Below are 23,894 nucleotides of genomic sequence, written 5' to 3' on the forward strand. Positions count from 1 at the left end.
CTTAATTAGTATTGGAAGACTTTATCGCGCTATGGCAGTCTCGGCAGAAGACAATGCTTATTGGTTGGGACTGATATCATACTTTTAGACTGATTTAGCAATACTTTCTCTTTAAAGGCACGCATCACGCTCCAGACCCCCAAAGCACTTCAGCTTGTTGATATGCGTTATATGTGGACTGTTTCCTCTTTTTAATTTCACAAAAAGTGAAGATTTCAATAGAAATTGGCATTTTAGCAAGTGTTCATCAATCAGACAATCAGTTCTGTTAAATAAATTATTAAACACATGCATGTTTTGATTGGGGGTCTATGCTAAAGAGTGACTTTTTTAAAATTAGTGGACTGTCCCTTTAAATGTCAATAATTCTTTACAAAGCAAATAGTGGTCAAAATCTCCTGAGATCATAATATATTTAACGTATTAATGAAGTTTTGAATACAATTACCACTGCTGAAAATTTTCCCTTTTTCTGCACGATTTTGAAACTTTATATTAGCAATGTATATTGAAGAACATTAGATACATTTCTGATAAAATATACTAAGTATGCATAACATGGAAACCTCCTACATGTTTTCTCACCGGTTACTTTGTTTTATTGAAACATTCTTCAGGCAAGTTATTATAATCGCTCTGATGCAGTCTAGGAGAGGATTCCTCGGTACCCAAAAGCCCATCCATCGCGGATGATAGAATTTAACCTCTCTCGTTATGTGCCAAAATATTTTGTATGAGTTAGTAAAATTCCTCTTTATAGCATCACAGTTAATCATTTTGTTGCTGCTGACTTAACACAGGTTCCTTAACCACAGAGTCCTAACACCATAACCAACTCAATAAGCTCTAGTAGTTATGGTATTAGGACTCTGTCTGGGCACAGGGTGTCTGGAGTTTTTATGGGATTATTTTCCTATTACTGGATAGTCTATATATCAACTATGATAAAGTAACATACTTACTAATTAATAACATTGTTCCATAGAAAGCATCAAGGCTACTTGTTCAATTACATAATCTAATCAATTACATAATGTTAAATCATTTACCCATCACTTTTGACAATGCGCTAACCCTGGATTCTGTATTTCTCTCCAAGATCTTGGCACAGAAATAAACTGATTTGATGAGTGGCAACTTACGTTTGGCCTTTTCCATTTGATGCTCAGGAGCTTGTCCTTGGGCAGCAGTTGTTGGCCGACGGAAATTAGACTTGCAGGAAAGGTGTCATCTTCAAATAACTGCCTCCTGCTCACGCATGACTCTCTGATACTATTGAAATCTTGGCCTCTGAACCTTTTTGGGTTATCCACTGTCCCGACGGTTCTCTGTAACTGCTGCCCCTCTGCGACTTTCTTAAATACCCCAGGGATGGGCATTGTGTAACTGTGCTGTTTAGGAAAAGGTAGAGGGAATACAAACAGATTTACTAAATACAAATCAGATGACAATAAAGAAAGTTATTATTCAAACTAATAATCTGGAGTAGAACAAACTCCATAATATAATACAGTACACGAAGAGAAGATGCACAAGATTTAATATGATTTTAAAGTCATTGACTTGACCACAATGTGTCCATAAATATTAATAAATTGCTCTTAACTTGCATATGAGGTCCCACATCTCAGCAATACATATAAGAGTGGCCATTCCACTTACTCTCTTCCTTAACAGCAACACCATACTTTATCTACCATGTGCAATACTTGACACATTTTACAGTTACATTTTTTTAAGTGTTATTGAACAGCAATCTATTCACAGAACCACGTTTGTCCTAATGTTTTGTGCTAGTTATTCAGCCTTTCAAATTAGTGTTAATTTAATATCCTGCTGGGCGATGCGTTAAACAAATACTAAACAGAACATTTACACTAGGTACCCAAGCACGGTAAACAAATACATAATAGCAGATCTATTGTTTTATCATTTTGATAATAGTTATATCACGTTTTCCAACGGCTAGTGCAATCAATGCTTTTATGCGGTCTTATGTCTTACATGTCAAATGCTGGTGTGATACAAAAAACAGTGTATCCCATTCTTCCCTCTATCCAACAAACAAAGAAAATGAGTCGGTTTTTAAAGGACCACTATAGTGCCAGGAAAACATACTCGTTTTCCTGGCACTGTAGTGCCCTGAGGGTGCCCCTACTCTCAGGGACCGCCTCCCGCCGGGCTGGATGGAGTGGAAGGGGTTAAAATCTTACCTTTCTCCAGCGCTGGGCGGGGAGCTTTGCTCCTCCTCTCCTCCTTCCTAGCGACGTCATCGACTGAATGCGCATGCGTGGCAGGAGCCGCGCGCGTATTCAGCCAGTTCATACATATATTTACAATGCTTCATATATTTACAATGCTTTCCTATGGACGCTGGCGTCTTCTCACTGGGATTTTCACAGTGAGAAGCACGCAAGCGCCTCTAGCGGCTGTCAATGAGACAGCCACTAGAGGCTCTAGAGGCTGGATTAACCCTCAGTGTAAACATAGCAGTTTCTCTGAAACTGCTATGTTTATAAAAAAAAAGTGTTAACACTAGCTGGACCAGGCACCCATACCACTTCATTAAGCTGAAGTGGTCTGGGTGCCTATAGTGGTCCTTTAACCCCTTAAGGACACATGACATGTGTGACATGTCATGATTCCCTTTTATTCCAGAAGTTTGGTCCTTAAGGGGGTTAACAAGGTTTAAACTCCAGGAAGTGAGAATTTGGTTGTAAACAAAAACAAATTCACAGGCATGCACACATAAAACAAACACAGACACAAAAATAAAACATAAAATGGGACGGATAGCAAATATATCATACCAGCTTTGCCAACTTATAAACTTCTTCAGAATATATAAAGGATTATGATGATATCACAACATGCGTGGCTATTAGCACAAAAATGTTGGCTTATAAAATGAAATAAATGGCTACACTTGTCTCCTCTGCCTGTGACATGCCTAGATAACACTACGGTATTCTAATAAGTGAGCTCCACTATCTTATAATCTAATAATCACTCATAGAAAAAGCACTTACAAGCTGAACGGACACTGCGTTTAATTTACATGTAAGCAAGCATAACTTGTTTTTAGCTCCTGACAGATGGAAGCCAGCATCGTGGTTTTGTTCCACCATCCTCCTACCCCTCGATTATAGCTAGCTCTATCCCTTCCACAAACCGGTTCATGCAAGATCCAGACATAAAAGGAAGTTTGGAAGAAAAAAGTGCAACACAAAATAAAGTTGAAATTGAACAGAATTGGCTAGAGAATGCAACATTTTCTGTCCAAAATACGCAAGCGGTAAAACAAAAATCTCTATTTCTGCTTTTATTTGCAGTTCAGCAAACGACGTATCAAAGCAATTTTCAAAAGTGCCCCAAAAGAAAAAAAAAGAAAACATTTTTCTATAAAGGCAGCCAAACCTTTCTTTCGATCAATGATAAAAAATCTCTTATTCGTTATAAATCTGTAAAACCCGCTAAGCATCGTAAACTTTGTGTGTCTGTGAATCATGTGTCAATTAATATGGGTTTATCTGTGATTGCATTTTATGTTCTGTTTGTCCTGTAACTACCCGATAAAACATTATGATATATAAAACGATGGGCTTGTAGATCTATTCGTTATTATGCATTTCGGACCATAAATAATTCCTAATCACATTAAACTAAATTAAAGCTAACAGAGCCTGAAGATAAGGGAACTGACAGGAATCCCTTCCTGTTGGTTTAATTACATTATTTAGAATATAAAGATCAATGTACTAAGTCTGCTCTGGCGAAAATCAATGCGTAGAAAGTTGTTAGGATTACAGTGCAAATCATTATGTAAAGATTGAAGAGGTAATGAAGTTCGGCGCACGTTAGGGCAAAAATTTATGTAATAAAAATGCACTGTTCAGAATATTATTCTTCCTTATAATGGAGAATAAACTTCACAAAGTAAAATTCCACAAGGGAATAATAGAGTTAAAATAGGAAGAAAATGGAATTTTAAATATTTTTTTCTTGTTGAAAAATATGCACTCTCAGCCGTGAGAAAAATCAATATGTAGAACATGCAGAGCCGAGGGCTTTAAGCTCTTCTTTGGTGCATTGAGTCCCCGCAGCCAATGATCCATTTACCTGTCTATCTATCAATTTGCATAGCACACAGAGCAAGGCATTGTTCTATTATCAGAACCAGCGATGGGACAACAAAAGGTGAACGGTATGATAAAGGGATTAGAAAAAAAAGGAGAGAGAGATATTTGGTTTTCAGGTGAGAGGGGGTAAGGTAAGGATTTGGTTCTAAAATACAAAAAAATCACCCTCAAAATGAATATGAAAAGACACAGTGTGAAGGTAAAAATCAATATAATTTACCTATATGGTAATATTCCAAACTGTAGACCTCCTAGTCCTCACAACATATATATAGAAGATCCATTCTATTTTCTAGATAAGGATTTGGTTCTGTCTGTAGTGACTTCAAATGGGCTCCATGCTTACACAGCAGAGATCAGCCATGGGCTGGCTCAGCAATCTCAGCCAGAGTCGAGCAGCTTTGAATGGATTCTAGAGAAGTTCTATTTCACATTAGTCAAGTAACAGCCGATGGGCCTTCTTGGGTTCCACGACAGGATCAAGTACAGTTTAACAGACACCAAATAGGATGGAGCCCACTATACCCACCTCAATACACTGTAGCAGTTATTTAAACCAATTCTTCTAACACTGTAGTAATGGTATCAATATGCATAGATTTAATGATAATGATTATAAGAATAACAATAAAATCATCATTTATACAGCAACAACATTTATCACAGTGCGACTATTTTGCACAATGGATATTAATCACAAAGTATTGACAAAAAATGAATGTGAGCACAAACAAAGAGTGAGAGGGACCCTGGCCAAACCAGTTTACAACATAGGAGGGTTCTCAGTCCTGTGTGAGAGCATCATAAACCCAGCTGTAATGCATACTAACCATACTAACTAATCACAATCATTAAAGGTACAGTATAGTGCTATAGTGCTTTGTATGACAAATCTGTATTTCTGACATTATAGTGTCTCTGTCCCTAGTAAAATTAGGTATCCCCCCATGGCATATAAAGGGTTAAAACCTTTTTCCAGTGCCGAGAAGGTGGACTTAATCCTGCAATTTAAACATTGAAGTTTCTCAGAACCCGCTATGTTTTAGGTTGCAGGGTTAAGAGGACAGGGACACAGCACCCAGACCACTTTATTGAGATGAAATGGTCTGGGTGACTATATAGTTACATAGTTACATAGCTGAGACATGTGTCCATTAAGTTCAGCCGTCCTCACATTTGTTTTTTGCTGTTGATCCAAAAGAAGGCAAAATAAAACCCAGTTTGAAGCACGTCCAGTGTTGCTTTAAATAACTTCAGCAAAGCACCAGAATACTATTCCAATGCTCTCCCTGCCCTCACATTGGTGGCTTCATACTGTATTGAATATGATTACAATGTATTTGATATATATATTAATGTGGAATAGACATGTGCAATTCGTTTCGGTCCGAATATGAATTTGGGCGAATTTCGGACAATTGGCGCTGGGTCAGGCTCCACCTACGAAGTGACGAAGTTCCGAAGTTGCCGAAGTTCCGAAGTGTTAAAGTGCCGAAGTGCCAAAGTTCCGATGCACAGTATTGCCTAAGTACTAATATACTTACCCAGTGAAAGAAGAAGAATGTTACATTGTAAACTATTTTAAATAAAAAATATACAAATAGACAGGATTCAGTTGTAAGCATTTGCAACACTTACAACAATCAAGTAACATACATTCATATAAAATGTAAGTTACTCGGCCAGTCAGTGTAATGACAGGAATGAATAAGTAGATAACTCCCTAATTCCCACGGTATTAGGGAGCTATCTACTAAAAGGCTGAAAGACCTAAATTGGTCTTTCAGCCAAATTTAATTATTAAATTATAATGTCTCTGTCCCTAGTAAAATTAGGTATCCCCCCATGGCATATAAAGGGTTAAAACCTTTTTCCAGTGCCGAGAAGGTGGACTTAATCCTGCAATTTAAACATTGAAGTTTCTCAGAACCCGCTATGTTTTAAGTTGCAGGGTTAAGAGGACAGGGACACAGCACCCAGACCACTTTATTGAGATGAAATGATCTGGGTGACTATATAGTTACATAGCTACATAGCTGAGACATGTGTCCATCAAGTTCAGCCGTCCTCACATTTGTTTTTTGCTGTTGATCTAAAAGAAGGCAAAATAAAACCCAGTTTGAAGCACTTCCAGTGTTGCTTTAAATAACTGCAGCAAAGCACCAGAATACTATTCCAATGCTCTCCCTGCCCTCACATTGGTGGCTTCATACTGTATTGAATATGATTACAATGTATTTGATATATATTAGTGTGGAATAGACATGTGCAATTCGTTTCGGTCCGAATATGAATTTGGGTGAATTTCGGACAATTCAGACATTCGGGTACTTCCGAATGTCCGAATTGCCGAAGTGCCGAATTGCCGAGGTCCCAAAGTTCCAAAATTACAGAAGTTCCGAAGTGCTTAAGTGCCGAAGTTCCGAAGTTGCCGAAGTTCCGAAGTGTTAAAGGGCCGAAGTGCCGAAGTTCCGAAGCACAGTATTGCCTAAGTACTAATATACTTACCCAGTGAAAGAAGAAGAATGTTACATTGTAAACTATTTTAAATAAAAAATATACAAATAGATAGGATTCAGCTGTAAGCATTTGCAACACTTACAACAATCAAGTAACATACATTCATATAAAATGTAAGTTACTCGGCCAGTCAGTGTAATGAAAGGGATGAATAAGTAGATGACTCCCTAATTCCCACGGTATTAGGGAGCTATCTACTAAAAGGCTGAAAAACCTAAATTGGTCTTTCAGCCAAATTTACTAATACTAAGTAAAGATTACTTAGTATTAGTAAATTATGCCTCTACTCGCTATACCGCCCCAAGGGGGGCAGGGGCAGTGCACCCAGACCACTACGATGAGATGAAGTAAGTAAGCAAGGTAGCCCTGCTTTATATTACATCCCAGCAATAATACTCCCAATAATGTATCTTTACAAATAAGATACATTGTTCCTATTCTAAATAACATTTTAGTTGTGTAAATTGTGTCATTTCTTAGAACAATCTGCCCCTGGTCACACACCTCACTCACACCCCTGAAATTTGCATTGAAAATATTTTGGTCCCATGCTAAGCTATTGGCCAGATCCATTGAGTCTCAGGTCTATACTCCCAGACACTTATACTGCTGATCTTTAGTTCTGTAACTCTGTGTATAGCTGAAAGTGAGGTAAAAACTTGAAATCAACACACGTACACACTCCAAACATACACATGCCACTAACCCCTTGCAGATACACACACAGATACACACTGCCAGACACTCACATATTTGTTTTAGCTACCCATTTTCCTTTTGAGTGTCGGAAGGTGACTTCTTTCTACAAAAAAACAAAACAAAAAAAGAATGACAATGATCCATGCAAGTTAAAGGAACATATTAGTTTTCCTGGCACGGCAGGACCCTGCAGTGCCCATCTCCCTCCGACCCCCCATCCTAAGTTGCTGAAGGGGTTAAAAAGGGGGTTAAAACAGTGGCGCTGGGTCAGGCTCCACCTACTCTCCTCCTCCGCAGACGTCAGCCAGCAGGGGAGAGCTAATGCGCATGCGCGGCAATGGCCGCGCAGGCGCATTTGACATCCCCAGAGGATAGCATTATTCAATGCTTTCCTATGGGGATTTTGGCAAAGCTGGAGGTCCTCACATAGCGTTAGGATGTCCAACGTCGCTTAAAACACTTTTGAGACAGCCACTAGAGGAGGACTTAACCCAGCAAGATAATTATTGCAGTTTATAAAAACTGCAATAGTTACACTTGCAGGGTTAAGGGTGGTGGGAGTTGTCACCCAGACCACTCCAATGGGCAGAAGTGGTCTGGGTGCCTGCAGTGTCCCTTGCTATTGATTTTTACGTACTTGTATCAGCCATTTGAACATATTTCCACTGAATATGTAACTCGCTGTTTGTCATTGAATTAAAACATAATAGGGGCAGCCTGCCAGGTTTTTAAGCAGCATCAAGTTTATTTTATATTGCTTTCTCAAGCTCTTGCAGGTGTTGGGGAGGTTAAGATTTATACAAATCTATTTCATACAATCTGGAACGCAATCTTTTATCTTTACCTGTCAATCTAATGCCATGGGGTTTAATCACTATAACATTTAGGCTATAAAAGCAAGTTACTTAGAGATTTTTTTGCAAATCAGCTATTCTTGTAATAAGATCTCACTATTTAGTTGTGAATTCACTACAATTCAGTGTTTAGTGATACACCCTGTGCGGTTACATTTCACAGACAGTCTAGAACAATGTTCTCCAACCCAGTCCTCATGGACCACCAACAGTCCTGGTTTTATCAGTATCTCCATTGGAATAAAACAAGGAGAAACATAAATCCTGGACTGTTGATGGTCCACAAGGACTGGGTTGGAGAAAACTGGTTTAGAACACTGGAAGCCCAAACAGGGATTTGCCCCAAGCTTTCAAGAAGTCAAACAGCAAGCTTTATTGCCTTTTTAAGACACAACATCATTATGTTCCTTTGAACAATGGACTAATGGAACCATTAAAATTCCATCCAAATTACACCCCTTGCAAGATTACATCTGTGATATCTGAGAAAACCAGTTACCCTCCTGTTTATTACTACTCTTACTCCTACAACAGTAAGGATTTTAAGCACACTAGAGAAATGAATACAAAACAGATTAGGTGAAATCTCTTTATCACCATTTATAAATATTTGTCCAGTGAACCTGAATAGAAGCATTGAAAGTGGTTACAATTAATTTGACAGCACTGCTGATTGACTTGTTTATCATTTAGCAGCATTGGGATTACCACGACTCCGATTAAGGGAAAACAGAGGGAATTATTTATCTCTCTGTGGCTGGGAGAGAGAATGAGACACTTGGGGGATAAGACAAATGGGGGGATGTGACACATGAAGGAGCTGGGTGGGCGATAATGAGACACATGGAGGGGCTGGGGAATGAGACACATGGAAGAGTAGGGATGTGAGGATGAGACACATGGAGGGGCTGAGGGGGAAGAGACACATGGAGGAGTAGGGATGTGAGGATGAGACACATGGAGGGGTTGGGGAGGAATGAGACACATGAAGGGTCAAGGCGGGAGAATGAGACACATGGAGGAGTTCGGGGTTGGATGAGACACATGAAGGAGCTGGGAATGAGAATGAGACACATGGGGGATAAGTCACATGGGGTGATAAGACACATGGGGGATGTGACACATGGAGGAGCTGGGAGGGTGGATTAGACACATGAGGTACTGGGGGGGAGAATGAGACACGTGGGGGAACTGGAAGGTATGAAACACCGTCATGGAGGGCCTGGGGAGAAAATAAGACACGTGGAGGAGCTGGAGCAAGAATGAGACACATGGAAGAGCTGAGGGGGAGAATGAGAAACATGGAAGAGCTGAGGGGGAGAATGAGAAACATGGAAGAGCTGAGGGGGAGAATGAGAAACATGGAAGAGCTGAGGGGGAGAATGAGAAACATGGAAGAGCTGAGGGGGAGAATGAGAAACATGGAAGAGCTGAGGGGGAGAATGAGAAACATGGAAGAGCTGAGGGGGAGAATGAGGAACATGGAAGAGCTGAGGGGGAGAATGAGAAACATGGAAGAGCTGAGGGGGAGAATGAGAAACATGGAAGAGCTGAGGGGGAGAATGAGAAACATGGAAGAGCTGAGGGGGAGAATGAGAAACATGGAAGAGCTGAGGGGGAGAATGAGAAACATGGAAGAGCTGAGGGGGAGAATGAGAAACATGGAAGAGCTGAGGGGGAGAATGAGGAACATGGAAGAGCTGAGGGGGAGAATGAGAAACATGGAAGAGCTGAGGGGGAGAATGAGAAACATGGAAGAGCTGAGGGGGAGAATGAGAAACATGGAAGAGCTGAGGGGGAGAATGAGAAACATGGAAGAGCTGAGGGGGAGAATGAGAAACATGGAAGAGCTGAGGGGGAGAATGAGAAACATGGAAGAGCTGAGGGGGAGAATGAGAAACATGGAAGAGCTGAGGGGGAGAATGAGAAACATGGAAGAGCTGAGGGGGAGAATGAGAAACATGGAAGAGCTGAGGGGGAGAATGAGAAACATGGAAGAGCTGAGGGGGAGAATGAGAAACATGGAAGAGCTGAGGGGGAGAATGAGGAACATGGAAGAGTAGGAGTGTGAAGATGAGATACATGGAGGGGCTGGAGGGGGGGAATGAGACACATGGAGGAGCTGAGGAGGCAATTACACATGGAGTGGCTGGAGGGATTGAGACACATGGAGAGGGATTTGTAGCTTGCAATGAAATGGTGCCATAATTAGAAGCAGGCCTTTTTAAAACTCCACCCAGGGCCCCTGCCACTGTCCGCCCCCTTTTAGAAGCACCCCCTAACTGAAAGCATGACATATGTGAACCAGCAAAACCCCAACAAAATAGCATAGAACATTTTTTTTACTGGAAATAGGAAAAGTGGAAAAACACAGCCAAAAAGTGTACACAATTAGCATGGTATCTGTTTTTACTCCCCCCTATAATGATTGACAGGTACAAAGGGCAGAGCATATAACAATGATTGACAGGAAGGTGGACGCATTCAGTTCTTGGATAGAGGTACAAGACCAAATAGGGGATACGTTAAACTACTATTACAAATATTGGGAAGTGACTGCACCTGTTTAAATTCCATTCAGCGTTTTTTTATTCAAACACCTGTTTAGTAAATATAGTCCTTTGTCAGCTACCTGTTTGTAAAGAGGGAGATTACCTCCCTGCTTGCTGTACATAGCATGCTGCTCATTGGGGACACGGCAGATCGTGTACAGCGTGAAGAAACTGATTTAGTGACAGTGACAAGTGGCGTAGGTATATATATAAGAGTATATTCAATCGAGTCTAATTGGAGATTTATATTTAACTCACTTATTTTAGTCTAAATGTCAATCATCTGTGGGCGACTTGCCACACTCATTGTTTAGTGAGTTTACCCTTGGGTTTTCTGGCTAGATTATGATATATCAGAACGTAGAACCAAAACACTGAGTAATAAAATACACTGTAATAAATGTAAATCCCTTCTATGTCTTTGGATTTGCATGGTCACCGCCCCTGTATAAAGGTTACTGGAATAAAATAGCCATTGGCATTTAACCTACTAACTACCAGAACAACAGGTAAGGTGAAAGGAAACTATGTTAATGCACAGAAGCAGAACTGAATTAATATAATTATTATTATTAGCATTTTATGGCACCAGCATATTTTGCTGCGCTTTATAATTATAGAAAGGGGATAGTCCTTGCTCAAATGAGCTTACAATCTATAGGGATTTGAGGTAGGCAGATATATATCATTAGGGACTCTTACTTAAATATCTTTACGTCTTGTAAAATATAAAAGGGAATTTGTAATACATTGCAGACGGAGGTACCAACATACTGGGAACACATATTATAGACACGTGAGAGAGCTGACATTGTTACAGTGAAATCAGACTCTGTGGTTATGACATAATTTCATACGTACTGTGGGGCTTGTTCACTAAACAGTGAGTTGTGATGACTCAAAAACATATTTTTAAAATAAAGAATAAACGTATCAAAATCAGCTGAACTGGAGATGATTTTCCAGCTCTTCAATAAAGATCTGACATTGTCAAATCAATCTAAACTCCCTGTTTAGTAAATAACCCCCTAAATCCAGGATCTAGGTTATAGGGGATCAGTTACCGTAACACGAGATGAGGAAACCTGCAGAGAGTGAATGACTACCTATTCATAATAACTAAAGATGAAATAAGATATACAGCCAGAGGCGTAACTGGAAACCACGGGCCCTGGTGTGAAAATAGCCCTGCCCTCTTATTTCTACCCCCACCCCATATGCCCCCGCACCTCCACACATCCCCGCCCCCTATATTCCTACCCACCACCCCATGTGCCCCCGCCCCCCACACATGCAGACAAACAGATACACATGCAAAAACACACATAGACACACACAGACACACACATGCAGGCACACATACATGTAGACACATAAATACACACAGTCACAGACACACATACATACAAACACACATACACACAGACACACAAACACACAGACACATACATACAGACACACATACATACACACACATGTAGACACACACATACATGCAAACAAACACACACACACAGGAACATACATACATACATACAGACATATAAAACACACACATACATACACAGAGACATACAAACACACACACACACACAGACACATACATACATACAGACACACACATACAGACACACACATACAGACACACAGAGACACAAACACACAGAGACACATACCTACAGGCACACACACATACAGGCACACACACAGACACATACATACACACATGCACACAGTGACACATACACACACACACACATAAATGTCACCCTCCTGTTTCCTACCTTTAAGGTGCAGGGGAATGACTTTCTCTGGGGTTCAGTGGCTCAGGCTGATGGGAGTCTGAGTTCGCACTCTGACTCCCTCCTCTCTCCCTCCTGCGCGGGCTCTGTGATTGGAGGGGAAGTCACTTCCTCCCTGGGCTCTGATGTCATGAAAGGGGCAATTTATCAGGTGGCCCTTACTGCATGGGCCACCTCATGAACCCCTTAACACTCAGCCCCATTGTTTATACTGAGCGGGCCGGGCCACAACACATGGCCGGTGGGCACCCGCTTGCAGGGGTCCACAGGGCGGCCGGGCTTCCTACGACCCCTGCGACTGCAGTAGTTCTGCCACTGTATACAGCTGTGGGTTTATTTACTAAACTCCAAATTGTAGGGAAGTCAAATCCGAATTGCAGATTACATTAAAATGACAGATATGCAAAAATTCTCCAACTCAGACCCAGTCTTAGCTTGATTATTTTAACCTGAATCTTCCCATTCAAATGCCAATTGTCTGCAAAAAAACCTGCACAAATATTTCATATAAGAGACACATTTTAAGGATTATTTTACTTTATAGATATATATTTTAAAAAAAAAAAATTCTAGTAGTATTGTACCCTATTGTAACGATGCAATGTTTTGTAGACCCAGGACATACTTGAAAATGAGAGAAATCTCAATGTATCCTTCCTGGTAAAATACTTTTATAAATAATTAATTCAATCTAAAACTTTTCTTTAAAATGTAAACAAAACTGTTTTGTCTTTTCTCCGACATTTCATCGTTTAGCACCTATATGTAACAAACACGTGATACATTTCAGCACAATTTTTATCACCTCCCAATTAAGGATTAATATATGCTAAAAAAAATCTGCATTAAAACAGGAAGATCTAATGTTTAATTTTACCGTTTTAGCATTTCATTATAGAAACGACTTCTAAGCAGATACTATTCTGTGTCCTATAGTAACTCTGTAAACATGCCACGTGCACTAACTGCCCCAATCAAAGCTATCTTCCCATCCTTAAAGAAGCACATTCTGTTACCTCTCTCGTTATAGATAGACCATCAGCTGGTGCCAGATGCTGAACGTTGAACGATGAAGGAATTGAAGAGAAAGTTTCTTTCTGAAGTTTTTTTCCCTGTGTTTGTATGTTTATGAATCTTCTCCGCCTTGTTCTACCTTTACTTACCTGCTGGTGCTGCTTCCACACCTTAGTCAAACACTAGCCAATAGATCAGCTGTATTTATGTTTCTATTTAGAATTGATAAGTTATCCTGTGTGTGTGTGTGTGTGTGTGATGTGAATATCCCACGGCTCAGAGAGCAGTGCCTCTACCTTAGCCCTACAGGTGTAAGCCTCGTCTAGTTTCTATTGTTAAGCAAATGAGGGTTATTTACAACTCATGTCGCTTATTAGTTGTAGGACGACGTAAACAAGGAAGTGGCCAGTCAGACACTGTTAGAGTTTCACCTTAATGTTCTGCAATAAACGTGGGATGTCTTACCGCATGCTTTGTTTATAGAAAGTCAGTTCAGGTGAGAAAATGTGACTAATGTGAATGGTGGTTGTCTGCCATATCATTTTAACCACTAAGTGCTTTTATGCATCATGTTTAATTTCACTTGTTGCACTTATGTACTTGCATTGCTATATGGAACTCTTTCTGGGATGTAATGGCACCCCTTGTGTGGAACGTAAAGGGCTACTAGAATCTTTTTTGATAAATTTTGTGTAAAAATGTAGGTTTCCATATTTAGCATTAGTTATTGGGCAGTGGCGGAACTACCGTGGTCGCAGGGGTCGCAGCTGCGACCGGGCCTGTCACTCCAGGGGGCCCCGGCCACCCTGCTTGCCCCAGCGACCGCGGTGCCCGCCGGCTAATTAAGCTGGCCCGCGCGGTATAACCATCGGGGCCGCATTGAAGGGGCCTATTGGGTTGCTGTTAGGGCCACCCGAAGGCAATGTATTTCCAGGTGGCCCGGTCAGCGCTGTCGCACTCTAACAGCGCGACCGGGCCCCCTCTGATGACATCAGAGCAGGGAGGAAGTGACTGCCCTGGTCACTTCCTCCCAGCAATCACTGGGAACTGCGTGGGAGGAAACAGAGGAGGGAGTCAGAGTGGGATCATCAGCCTGAGCCACCACTGGACCACAGGGAAGTCACCCTCATGCATCTAAAAGGTAGGAAACGGGAGGGTGACTATATTTGTGTCTATAAATGTTGTACATGTGTCTAGATATGTGTGTGTTTGTATGTATGTGTGTGTGTTTGTGTAGGTGTGTCTGTATAAATGTGTGTCTGTATGAATGTTTCGCTGTATGTGTGTCTGTATGTATGTGTGTGTATGTCTGTCTGTCTGTGTCTGTATGTCTGTCTGTGTGTGTGTGTGTGTCTGTATGTGTGTGTCTGTAAGTATGTGTCTGTATGTGTGTGGGGGGACATATGGGAGGGGGAGGATAGAAGTATGGGGGAGTGGCAGGGTGGAAACGTATGGGAGGGGGAGGATAGACGTATGGGGGAGTGGTGGAGGGGTAGACGTATGGGGGAGGGGCAGGGAAATTTTTGCACCGGGGCCCCGTGGTTTCAAGTTATGCCTCTGTTATTGGGTTCCCCCTTTAAAGCCTATAAAATAAAGTAGGACCAGCTACAGGAAGCAATAGCTGCAAAAATATATCAACCATGAGATTACATCACTTGAAAGAGTAACGCAGCAGTTGGAGTACATGAAGTGTGGGAGTAATTCAGAAATTCATTAAAAGGTGGGATTTTAATGAACAAAAACCCCATTAAACTTTAAACACTATGTATTAATGTTACTGGGAAGATTCACTATGTTTCACATCTACATAAGGCCTTGCCTTCTCCCTCCTAACCAGCTCTACCAATTGTAACAGAAAGCAATGTTCTCTAATCTGATAATGAATGCATATGGTACAGGATGCAAAACTGTCTGAGATTAAAACGTGAAAACAACACAAACAACTATGTCGAAACAACTAGGAATCCAACTCTGGTAAGCCATTCATTTACAAACTTATTCTGACAAAATAATGACTAATAGAAAGGAAATTTCACAAAGTACGGGCTTTTCTGGAGATAATCCTGCATCCTTCTTCCTCCTCAAAAATTTGCATCTGCATGTAAAATGCACATTTAAAAAAATCATAATATTATGAAAGCTATCTAACTCCAAGATATGTAAAGTTATTTCTCAGAATCACTGGGGTCGTACAAACGTATAGCGAAGAAAGGGGAAGGAAAAATGAATAGTCCAACAAGACAATTGTCACCATCCCTGATGTCTCCCCTCAAACACCCAGCAACTTCTCTATTAACCCAGTATGCCAGTCATCCAGTCTCGGCAGCACCCTGGTGGGATTTTAAGCTGGCCGCATGGACTATACATTGGATTGTAACCTTTTTAACCGGGTGCCAATTGGATGCCATGTAAATCATGAGTGGGTGAGCTGTTCAGAGATATACTGGATGTGGGGGTTCTGGGAATCCATCACACAATCTGGAGACAAGTCAATGGGGGATTGCCTCTTTTCAGACCAGAAAGAGTGGCGCCAGGGAGACAAATGTCTTTGTTATGCTGAATGCCCCATATTATTAAAATGTTAAATAATGTGTGTTTGTGTTAATAATGTGTATTTGGTTTTCATCCTTCATCAAGCCTTCCCTGATATCTGAGGAAACTACTGTGTGTGTTATGATTACTCTGGACGAGCTATATAAAGGAGGGAGACTAGTGGAGATACTTTGAGTACAGGAGCTCCGTTATGAAAACGGATATCAGTGGACATAGTGAGGGATAAAACAAGGTACAGTATTTCAGTATCAATTTTTACTTTTACTGCTCAGTTTACAAGGCAAATCCAAGTATATGGTCACAGATGTTCTGAACATCTGCTGGGTTTTAGATGAACCTCAAGGGTGGACCGCTGCCAGGAGGTGTGTGGCTGAGAATGATAGGAGGTGTATTACAAGTGGAATGGAACCCAAGAGCTCTGAATATTTTTAACCACTTGCTGAAACACCCTCGGTTGATCTACTTTTCAAAAATAAATACTTTTATGAGATACGTTTAATCTCATGGACAAGGACACAAGCCAACACACAACACTATGCCAAATTTTAAATTGATCATGAACACTTAAAGGGACATTCTGATTACCATAAACACTGCAGCTGATTTTAGTGGTCATGGAACAAAGAGTTCATGGTACCTTCAACCAAATTTATGTAAGACTTTTTGGGAGCTTTTTTGGTGTAAACTGTCCAGCCTGTGTCCTCTCACCCATCAAACCATCTCCAACATGTATGGCAGTGATAAGCTGAGGGAACTAGGGACTGATGCTACTTAATTTTTGTAAGGTTATCTAGCTTAAAAAAAAACAGGGATTTTCAAAAAAGGAATTACAATTGGTTGCTATAAACCTTTCAAGACATTTAGTGGAAGGTAGACCTGTTGAGCGTGGAATACTTTACTTTCCTGAGAATGTCTAACTTTCTCCAAACAGAGATCTTTAGGAAAATTAGGAAATTAGAAAAATCTAAAGAAGCCTTGTGATTTCTAAATCCTAAACTAAAAACTAAGAAATGTTTTGATAATATCTCGCCTCTTGCTGTCTCGAGATATGTTCACTTTATCATCAAAGCACTTTAGCCATATAGGAATGTAGCAAGGAATACAATATGTACCTGGTGATCGCTTCCTAAAATTGTGGAGGTTTAGAACAATAAAGTTAACATATCATAACCATTATAGAACCCCATGTCCACAAACCCCAAGTGAGTCCTTTTAGAAATGCTTCATAATGGAGTCCAAACGGAGGTTAAGTTATTTGTCATGTTTTATAGGGAGTAAAATTGCAATTTTAATAAATGCTTAAAATGACCCAAACAAACATGAGTGGCAGAGATTATAAAAAAAAAAATGAAAATGTAGATAGATAAAATGTTTAATTTCTTAATTTCTAGGAAACAAAATGCATCTTTGGGATAAAAATTATTTTGCTATATTAACATCTAAACGAGAAAGCAACTATTGTAATAGAACAATATATGAATTATATGAACAAAAGGCATATCAAATAATAGGAAAAAGAGACAAAGTGGTGTGAGAAAATCACTCAGACTCTCGTTGACTGGTCCAATGGGACAGTGGCGTACACATGACCTATGGGGCCCGGTGCGAAAATTGATCCGTGGGCCCCCCCCGCACGCTTACTCTGCGCAGGCCGGGGCCGCAACACATGGCGGCGGGCACCTGGTCGCAGGGTTGTGACCCCTGCGACCGCGGTATGTATACCAGTGCATGCAGATGCACACACACACACACCCAGATCACATCAGCTCAATGAAGTGGTCTGGGTGTCAGGTCCCTCTAGTTTTAACCCTGCAGCTAAAAGCATAGCAGTTTCAGAGAAACTGCTATGTTTCACTGAGGGTTAATCAAGCCTCGGAGCTTCCGCGATTCTAAGACACTGAACGTCCATAGGAAAGCATTGAGTAATGCTTTCCTATGGGCGGTTTGAATGCGCGCACGGCTCTTGCCGTGCATGCGCATTCAGAGCTGAGCGGCGGAGGGATCCCCAGCGCCAAGGGAGTCCGGCGCTGGAGAAAGGTAAGTGCTGAAGACACACACACACACTCTCACGAACAGACGCATACACACTAGCTAACAGACACACACATTTACTGACAGAGACACACTCAGCGACAGACATACATACACTCTCACTGACAAACACACACTCACTAACAGACACACACAGTAACACACTCCCTGACACTCACTAGCAGACACACACTCACTGACACTAACACACACACTAACACTCACAGTAACACTAACACTCAGTAACACTAACACACACACACTAACACTCACAGTAACACTAACACACACACTAACACTCACAGTAACACTAACACACACACTAACAGTAACACTCACAGTAACACTAACACTCACAGTAACACTCACAGTAACACTAACACACACACTAACACTCACAGTAACACTAACACATTTTTTTTTATTTAATCCCCCCAGCCTCCTTACCTTTTGGAGTGCTGAGGGGATTCCCTGGGGTCCAGTGGTGCTGCTGGGCTCCTGGGGGGGCCGGTCACCCAGCGGGCAGGCAGGCTGGCGGGCGCGCGAGGGAGCACTCTCCCCTGAGTGCTTCCTCTCCAGCTCCCTCGCGCGCCGCGTAATGATACCGGCACCGGAAGATGACGTCATCTTCCGGCTCCGGTATCAGTGCGGTGCGCGAGGGAGCTGAAGAGGAAGCACTCAGGGGAGAGTGCTCCCTCGCGCGCCCGCCAGCCTGCCTGCCCGCCGGGTGACAGCAGGGCCAGCCTCGGGGGGCCCGGAGGTGGCCGGCTCCTGGGCCCCCCAGGAGAAGAGGCTGGCCCCGTGCGTACATACCGGGTCGCAGGGGTGGCCGGGCCCCTTGGTGGGCCGGGCCCGGTCGCAGCCGCAACCCCTGCGACCCTGGTATGTACGCCACTGCAATGGGATCACAGATTTCACCTGAATCCTGAAATATCTAAAAGCCACGATAGACACTCACAATTTGGGCAGCCTGAAACATTCTCTTTTCTATGTGACTATTCGCTGTGTTTACAATTTACACCAAATCATGGCACTCTAGACACCATAACTACTACAACAAGCACAAATATCTCTCTCACCTTATCCTGTTTTGTATATTGCAATTTAGAGTGGTTGCTCTGTTATATGTTTTACAATATGTCTCACTTTTCTCTTTTTATTTCCTAAAATGTTGTTTTAAATAAATGAAATATGTAAAAATAAAAAAATATCACTTTAAATGTTAAACAGTGCTCACAATATCAAAATCGTTTTTTTTTTTAATTTCTGGAAATCCAGGACTCTTAACAAATGTCCATCCTCGCTTTCTAACGGCAAAACAAGAAAAACTAGATCCAGTTCTGACTGGCCAAGCCATGTCCTCTCTACATAAAGCTGATATTCACACTGTACATTTACAGTAACACGAACAGGATGCCTGATAGAAACTACCGGGAAAACCAGTTTTTCTTGAGATCGTATAACTGTGACCTTACTTAATTTCTTCCACAGGAAAAGGAAAATAATTATTTTGTATTTATTAATTACCACAATCTAAGGGACAGAGACAGAATATATTAATAAAAGGAAATGAGAACCCTGCCTAACCCAGATGACCCTAAATTATACAATATCTGGCAATTACCCTAAATCGTATTAATCTAGCCTGTTTTTAAATAGAGTACTCTAAACAACATTGTTAAATATAATCGAAGGTAAACAACTGTTGGTCACTCAGATAACTGATTAAATGTGAGAGATTTTTTTAATGATTACTGATGGAACCTCAGAAAAAGCACATGGTAAGTCAGCTGCGAATCTGTCAATATGCAGAGAGTATCTTTGATAAATCAGGGGAATGTTTAGAAATAAAAACTAATAAAACAAGTCAATGGGACAAGTCAGGTAATATCGATATAGGGGAAAGTCAGCCATAAGTCAATACCCATGAATTAATACCCATGACTTTTGATAAGACCTTAAAGAAGCAGTTTAGCCTCCAGAACTAGCAAAAGCCAACGGAGCGGTTATAATGCCATAAGATCATGGATGAGATCCCAAGTTTCTTGGTCAAACAGTTTTTGTGCTGTCTTTCCAAAACTGAGGGTCCATGAAACAACATACTCGCAATCTGATCGCTATGAGCCCGAATTGCAAGTGTGAACGTTCTAACTTCAGTTGACCTCTGTCTCATCAAATTTCCAGACCAAAGAAAAAACTTATATGCAAATATCACCATATGTTTGTAGAATAAAATATATTAGACTGTAAAATAAGTGGGCAAAAAATGCTGACAGAAGGAATTATTCATAACTTTATAAGCCATATTATTAATATAAAAATGATTATTTTATTATTTATATAGCTCCAACAAAATTCTGTAGCGCTGTACAGTGGGTTATAATCGTACAGTAAATGCACCTACTTACAGCAGCTATATAAAGACCCCTGGTATATTGATTATTATTACTTTTATATACTATATACTATAGATTCTGCAGTGCTCTACAATATTATAAGACGGGTAATTTTAACAATAAATAAGACAATTACGAAATGATAAAGGAACAATAGGTTAATGAGGTCTCTGCTCAAATGTGTTTAGTATTGATAACTTATAAAAAAAAAAGTGACAAATCTTAAACATAATAAAACAAAAATTAATTGGTTGTCATAAATATAAATACATAATTTTAAAAGTTAGTAGACAAATAATTAGAGGGAAATAATATGTCACTGTGAAAGAAATCTGATTGTTCAGAAAACACTTGCAACATTTACTCATCACCCAACCTCTTTCTGCTCTTATCCGAGTTGACGAGATTAAATGATTCTAATGTTTAATGTGTTCTATTTCAGAAGTATGTTTACTGTGTAATTATTACCTCATTACTGTGCTATTGTTCTGTAAAGTGCCCTGAATAACAGGCACTATGTATGAAATGTGGAAATAGACAATAATACATATATCCGTTTTACAAGAATGTGTTGTTACACTGTCTTTCTTATTTAGCATTATTAAGTATTGCTGTTTAGCTGATAATAGGGACAAGTTTATAGCTCCGTGACATGTGAGTGATCAATTATTACAACATCCTGTTACAGATTAACACCACTGTATGACTTGCCTTCTTTTACAATACAGGGCGGATCGTTTTATTAAAAGAACATGGTCAAGATTAGCCACTGATCTACAAAGTGAAAGACTTAAAACTGATTTTTTTTTTAATGCAAATAATTTTCTTTATATTATGTTGGTCTTTTATACACCGAAAGCCGTGCTTGATTTAGTTTTACTTTTGTTAACTGAATGTGCAATTCCTATAGTTAGGTCCAGCCAGGAAGGACATATTGAATAGCAGATATAAATTTCCATGGCAAGTCACAGTAAGAGGAACGTAAAGTGATTTCAAACAAAGAGCAGTTGAATTGGTGATAGTTTGACAGTTTTTTTTAATGCTTTCTTTAATCACTGCATGCTTATATTGTGATAGTGTTTCCTACATTTGGAAACAGACATTTTTTATTACATACTTACAGGCCTATTGCAGGATTCATTTTTAGGGGGTGCACATGGTGGGCCAGGGACAAAAGTAGGGGGGCACATCTAACCCCACCTTCTCTGCAGTTTGACCCCGCCCCCGCCGCATGTTAAGTCCCGCCCCCAACAAAATTTTTTTTTTTTTTTTTTAATAATCCCTGGTGGAGGAATCATTATTTTCCACCAGGGATTATTAAAAAACAAACACATTTCCCTTGATGCAGTGCCATAGTTGCCAACATTTGAAAAAAAAATTCCAAGGACATTTTGCAGCAAAGCTATCAATTACTGTCTGTGTATAATATCCCTGGACAGTCAATGCTCTCTGTATAATACAGTGTTGTGTGTATAATAGATTGGGACAGTCAGTGCTCCCTGTATAGTGCTGCTCTCTGTATAATACAGGTCTGTGTGTATAATACCCCTGGACAGTCAGTGCTCTCTGTATAATAAAGTGTTGTGTGTATAATAGATTGGGACAGTCAGCGCTCCCTGTTCAGTGCTGCTCTCTGTATAATACATGGCTATGTGTATAATAGATTGGGACAGTCAGTGCTCCCTGTATAGTGCTGTTCTCTGTATAATACATGGCTGTGTGTATAATATCCTGGGACAGTCAGTGCTCCCCATATAGTGCTGCTCTCTGTATAATACAGGTCTGTTTGTGTATAATATCCCAAGACAGAGAGCAGCACTATACAGGGAACACTGACTGTCCCAGGATATTATACAGACACAGACCTGTATTATACAGAGAACAGCACTATACAGGAACACTGACTATCCCGGGATATTATACAGACACAGACCTGTATTATACAAAGAGCAGCACTATACAGGAACACTGACTATCCCGGGATATTATACAGACACAGACCTGTATTATACAAAGAGCAGCACTATACAGGAACACTGACTATCCCGGGATATTATACAGACACAGACCTGTATTATACAAAGAGCAGCACTATACAGGAACACTGACTATCCCAGGATTTTATACACACACAGACCTGTATTATACAAAGAGCAGCACTATACAGGAACACTGACTATCCCAGGATTTTATACAGACACAGACCTGTATTATACAGATAACAGCACTATAGTATTATACAGGTAGCTGAGCATATACCCCATGTCCCAATCTCTAGACTACAAGTACCTGTCAACAGCAGCTCCCAGATGCGTGTAACGGGGCTAAAGTGTGCGGCAGCTCACACAGATGATTCAGCGGTAAAGCGCACTCGCTGGCAGAGCCAAACTGGGAATCCAAAGCAGTCCTGCTAAAAAATGTATGCCATTCCTACAAGTCTATATATATACATAAAATGTCCAAATACTTGCACTCCTGTTATAATAAAATAGAGCCCGGTGCTTGTTTAGCAAATAAAATAGAACAGAATAGTAGAACATAGCACTCCAGGGACTTCAAAAAAGTATGGTGAAAAAAATAACTTAGCTTTTATTCAGCAACTGCCACAAAGTATCAACGTTTCAGTTCTTGTGCAGAACTTTTCATCCTGACAAAAGTTCTGCACAAGAACTGAAACGTTGATACTTTGTGGCAGTTGCTGAATAAAAGCTAAGTTATTTTTTTCACCATACTTTTTTGAAGTCCCTGGAGTGCTATTTTCTACTATTCTGTCGTATATATATGTATATATTGTACAGTGAGCACACAAGCTCACTGACATGCGCAAATAGGCTCACTGACAGACAAAAGACTCACACACAAGCTTACTACAGACAAACTCACTTGTATAAATACCAGGATCACTACAAAGAAGTTCAGGGACACACACAAGCTCACTAAAGACAAGCTCACTGACACAAAAGCAGTACCATCTTAACAGTGTTAAGTGAATGTGTAGTGAATGTAGGTGTGTATAGTGAAAGCAGAGTGTGTGTTTTTGTAGTGGATGTAGTGTATATAGTGAATGTAGTGTGTATAGAGCATGTAGTGTGTTTGTAGTGAATGTAGTGTGTGTGTGTAGTGAGTGCAAAGTGTGTTTAGTAAATGTAGTGTATTTGTAGTGAGTGCAACGTGTGTATAGTGAATGCAGTGTGTGTGTGTGTAGTGTAAAGTGTGTTTAGTGAATGTAGTGTGTGTGTGTAGTGCAGAGTGTGTTTAGTAAATGCAGTGTGTAGTGAGTGCACAGTGTGTATAGTGAATGTAATGTGTGTGTGTAGTGCAAAATGTGTTTAGT

General features: G+C 40.4%; 1 protein-coding gene across 1 annotated transcript in view; it reads right to left on the bottom strand.

Moving 5' to 3' along the window:
- LOC134586032 (calpain-13-like) overlaps positions 1-23,894 on the bottom strand; it is a 127,891-nt gene that overhangs the window by 77,811 nt on the left and 26,186 nt on the right. The window contains exon 2 of the mRNA XM_063441536.1: positions 1,143-1,391. Within this exon, the coding sequence (XP_063297606.1) occupies positions 1,143-1,391 (249 nt within the window). The remainder of the gene's footprint in view (positions 1-1,142; positions 1,392-23,894) is intronic.

The sequence above is a fragment of the Pelobates fuscus genome, chromosome 2, assembly GCF_036172605.1.
Source record: "Pelobates fuscus isolate aPelFus1 chromosome 2, aPelFus1.pri, whole genome shotgun sequence".
Lineage (NCBI taxonomy): Eukaryota > Metazoa > Chordata > Amphibia > Anura > Pelobatidae > Pelobates > Pelobates fuscus.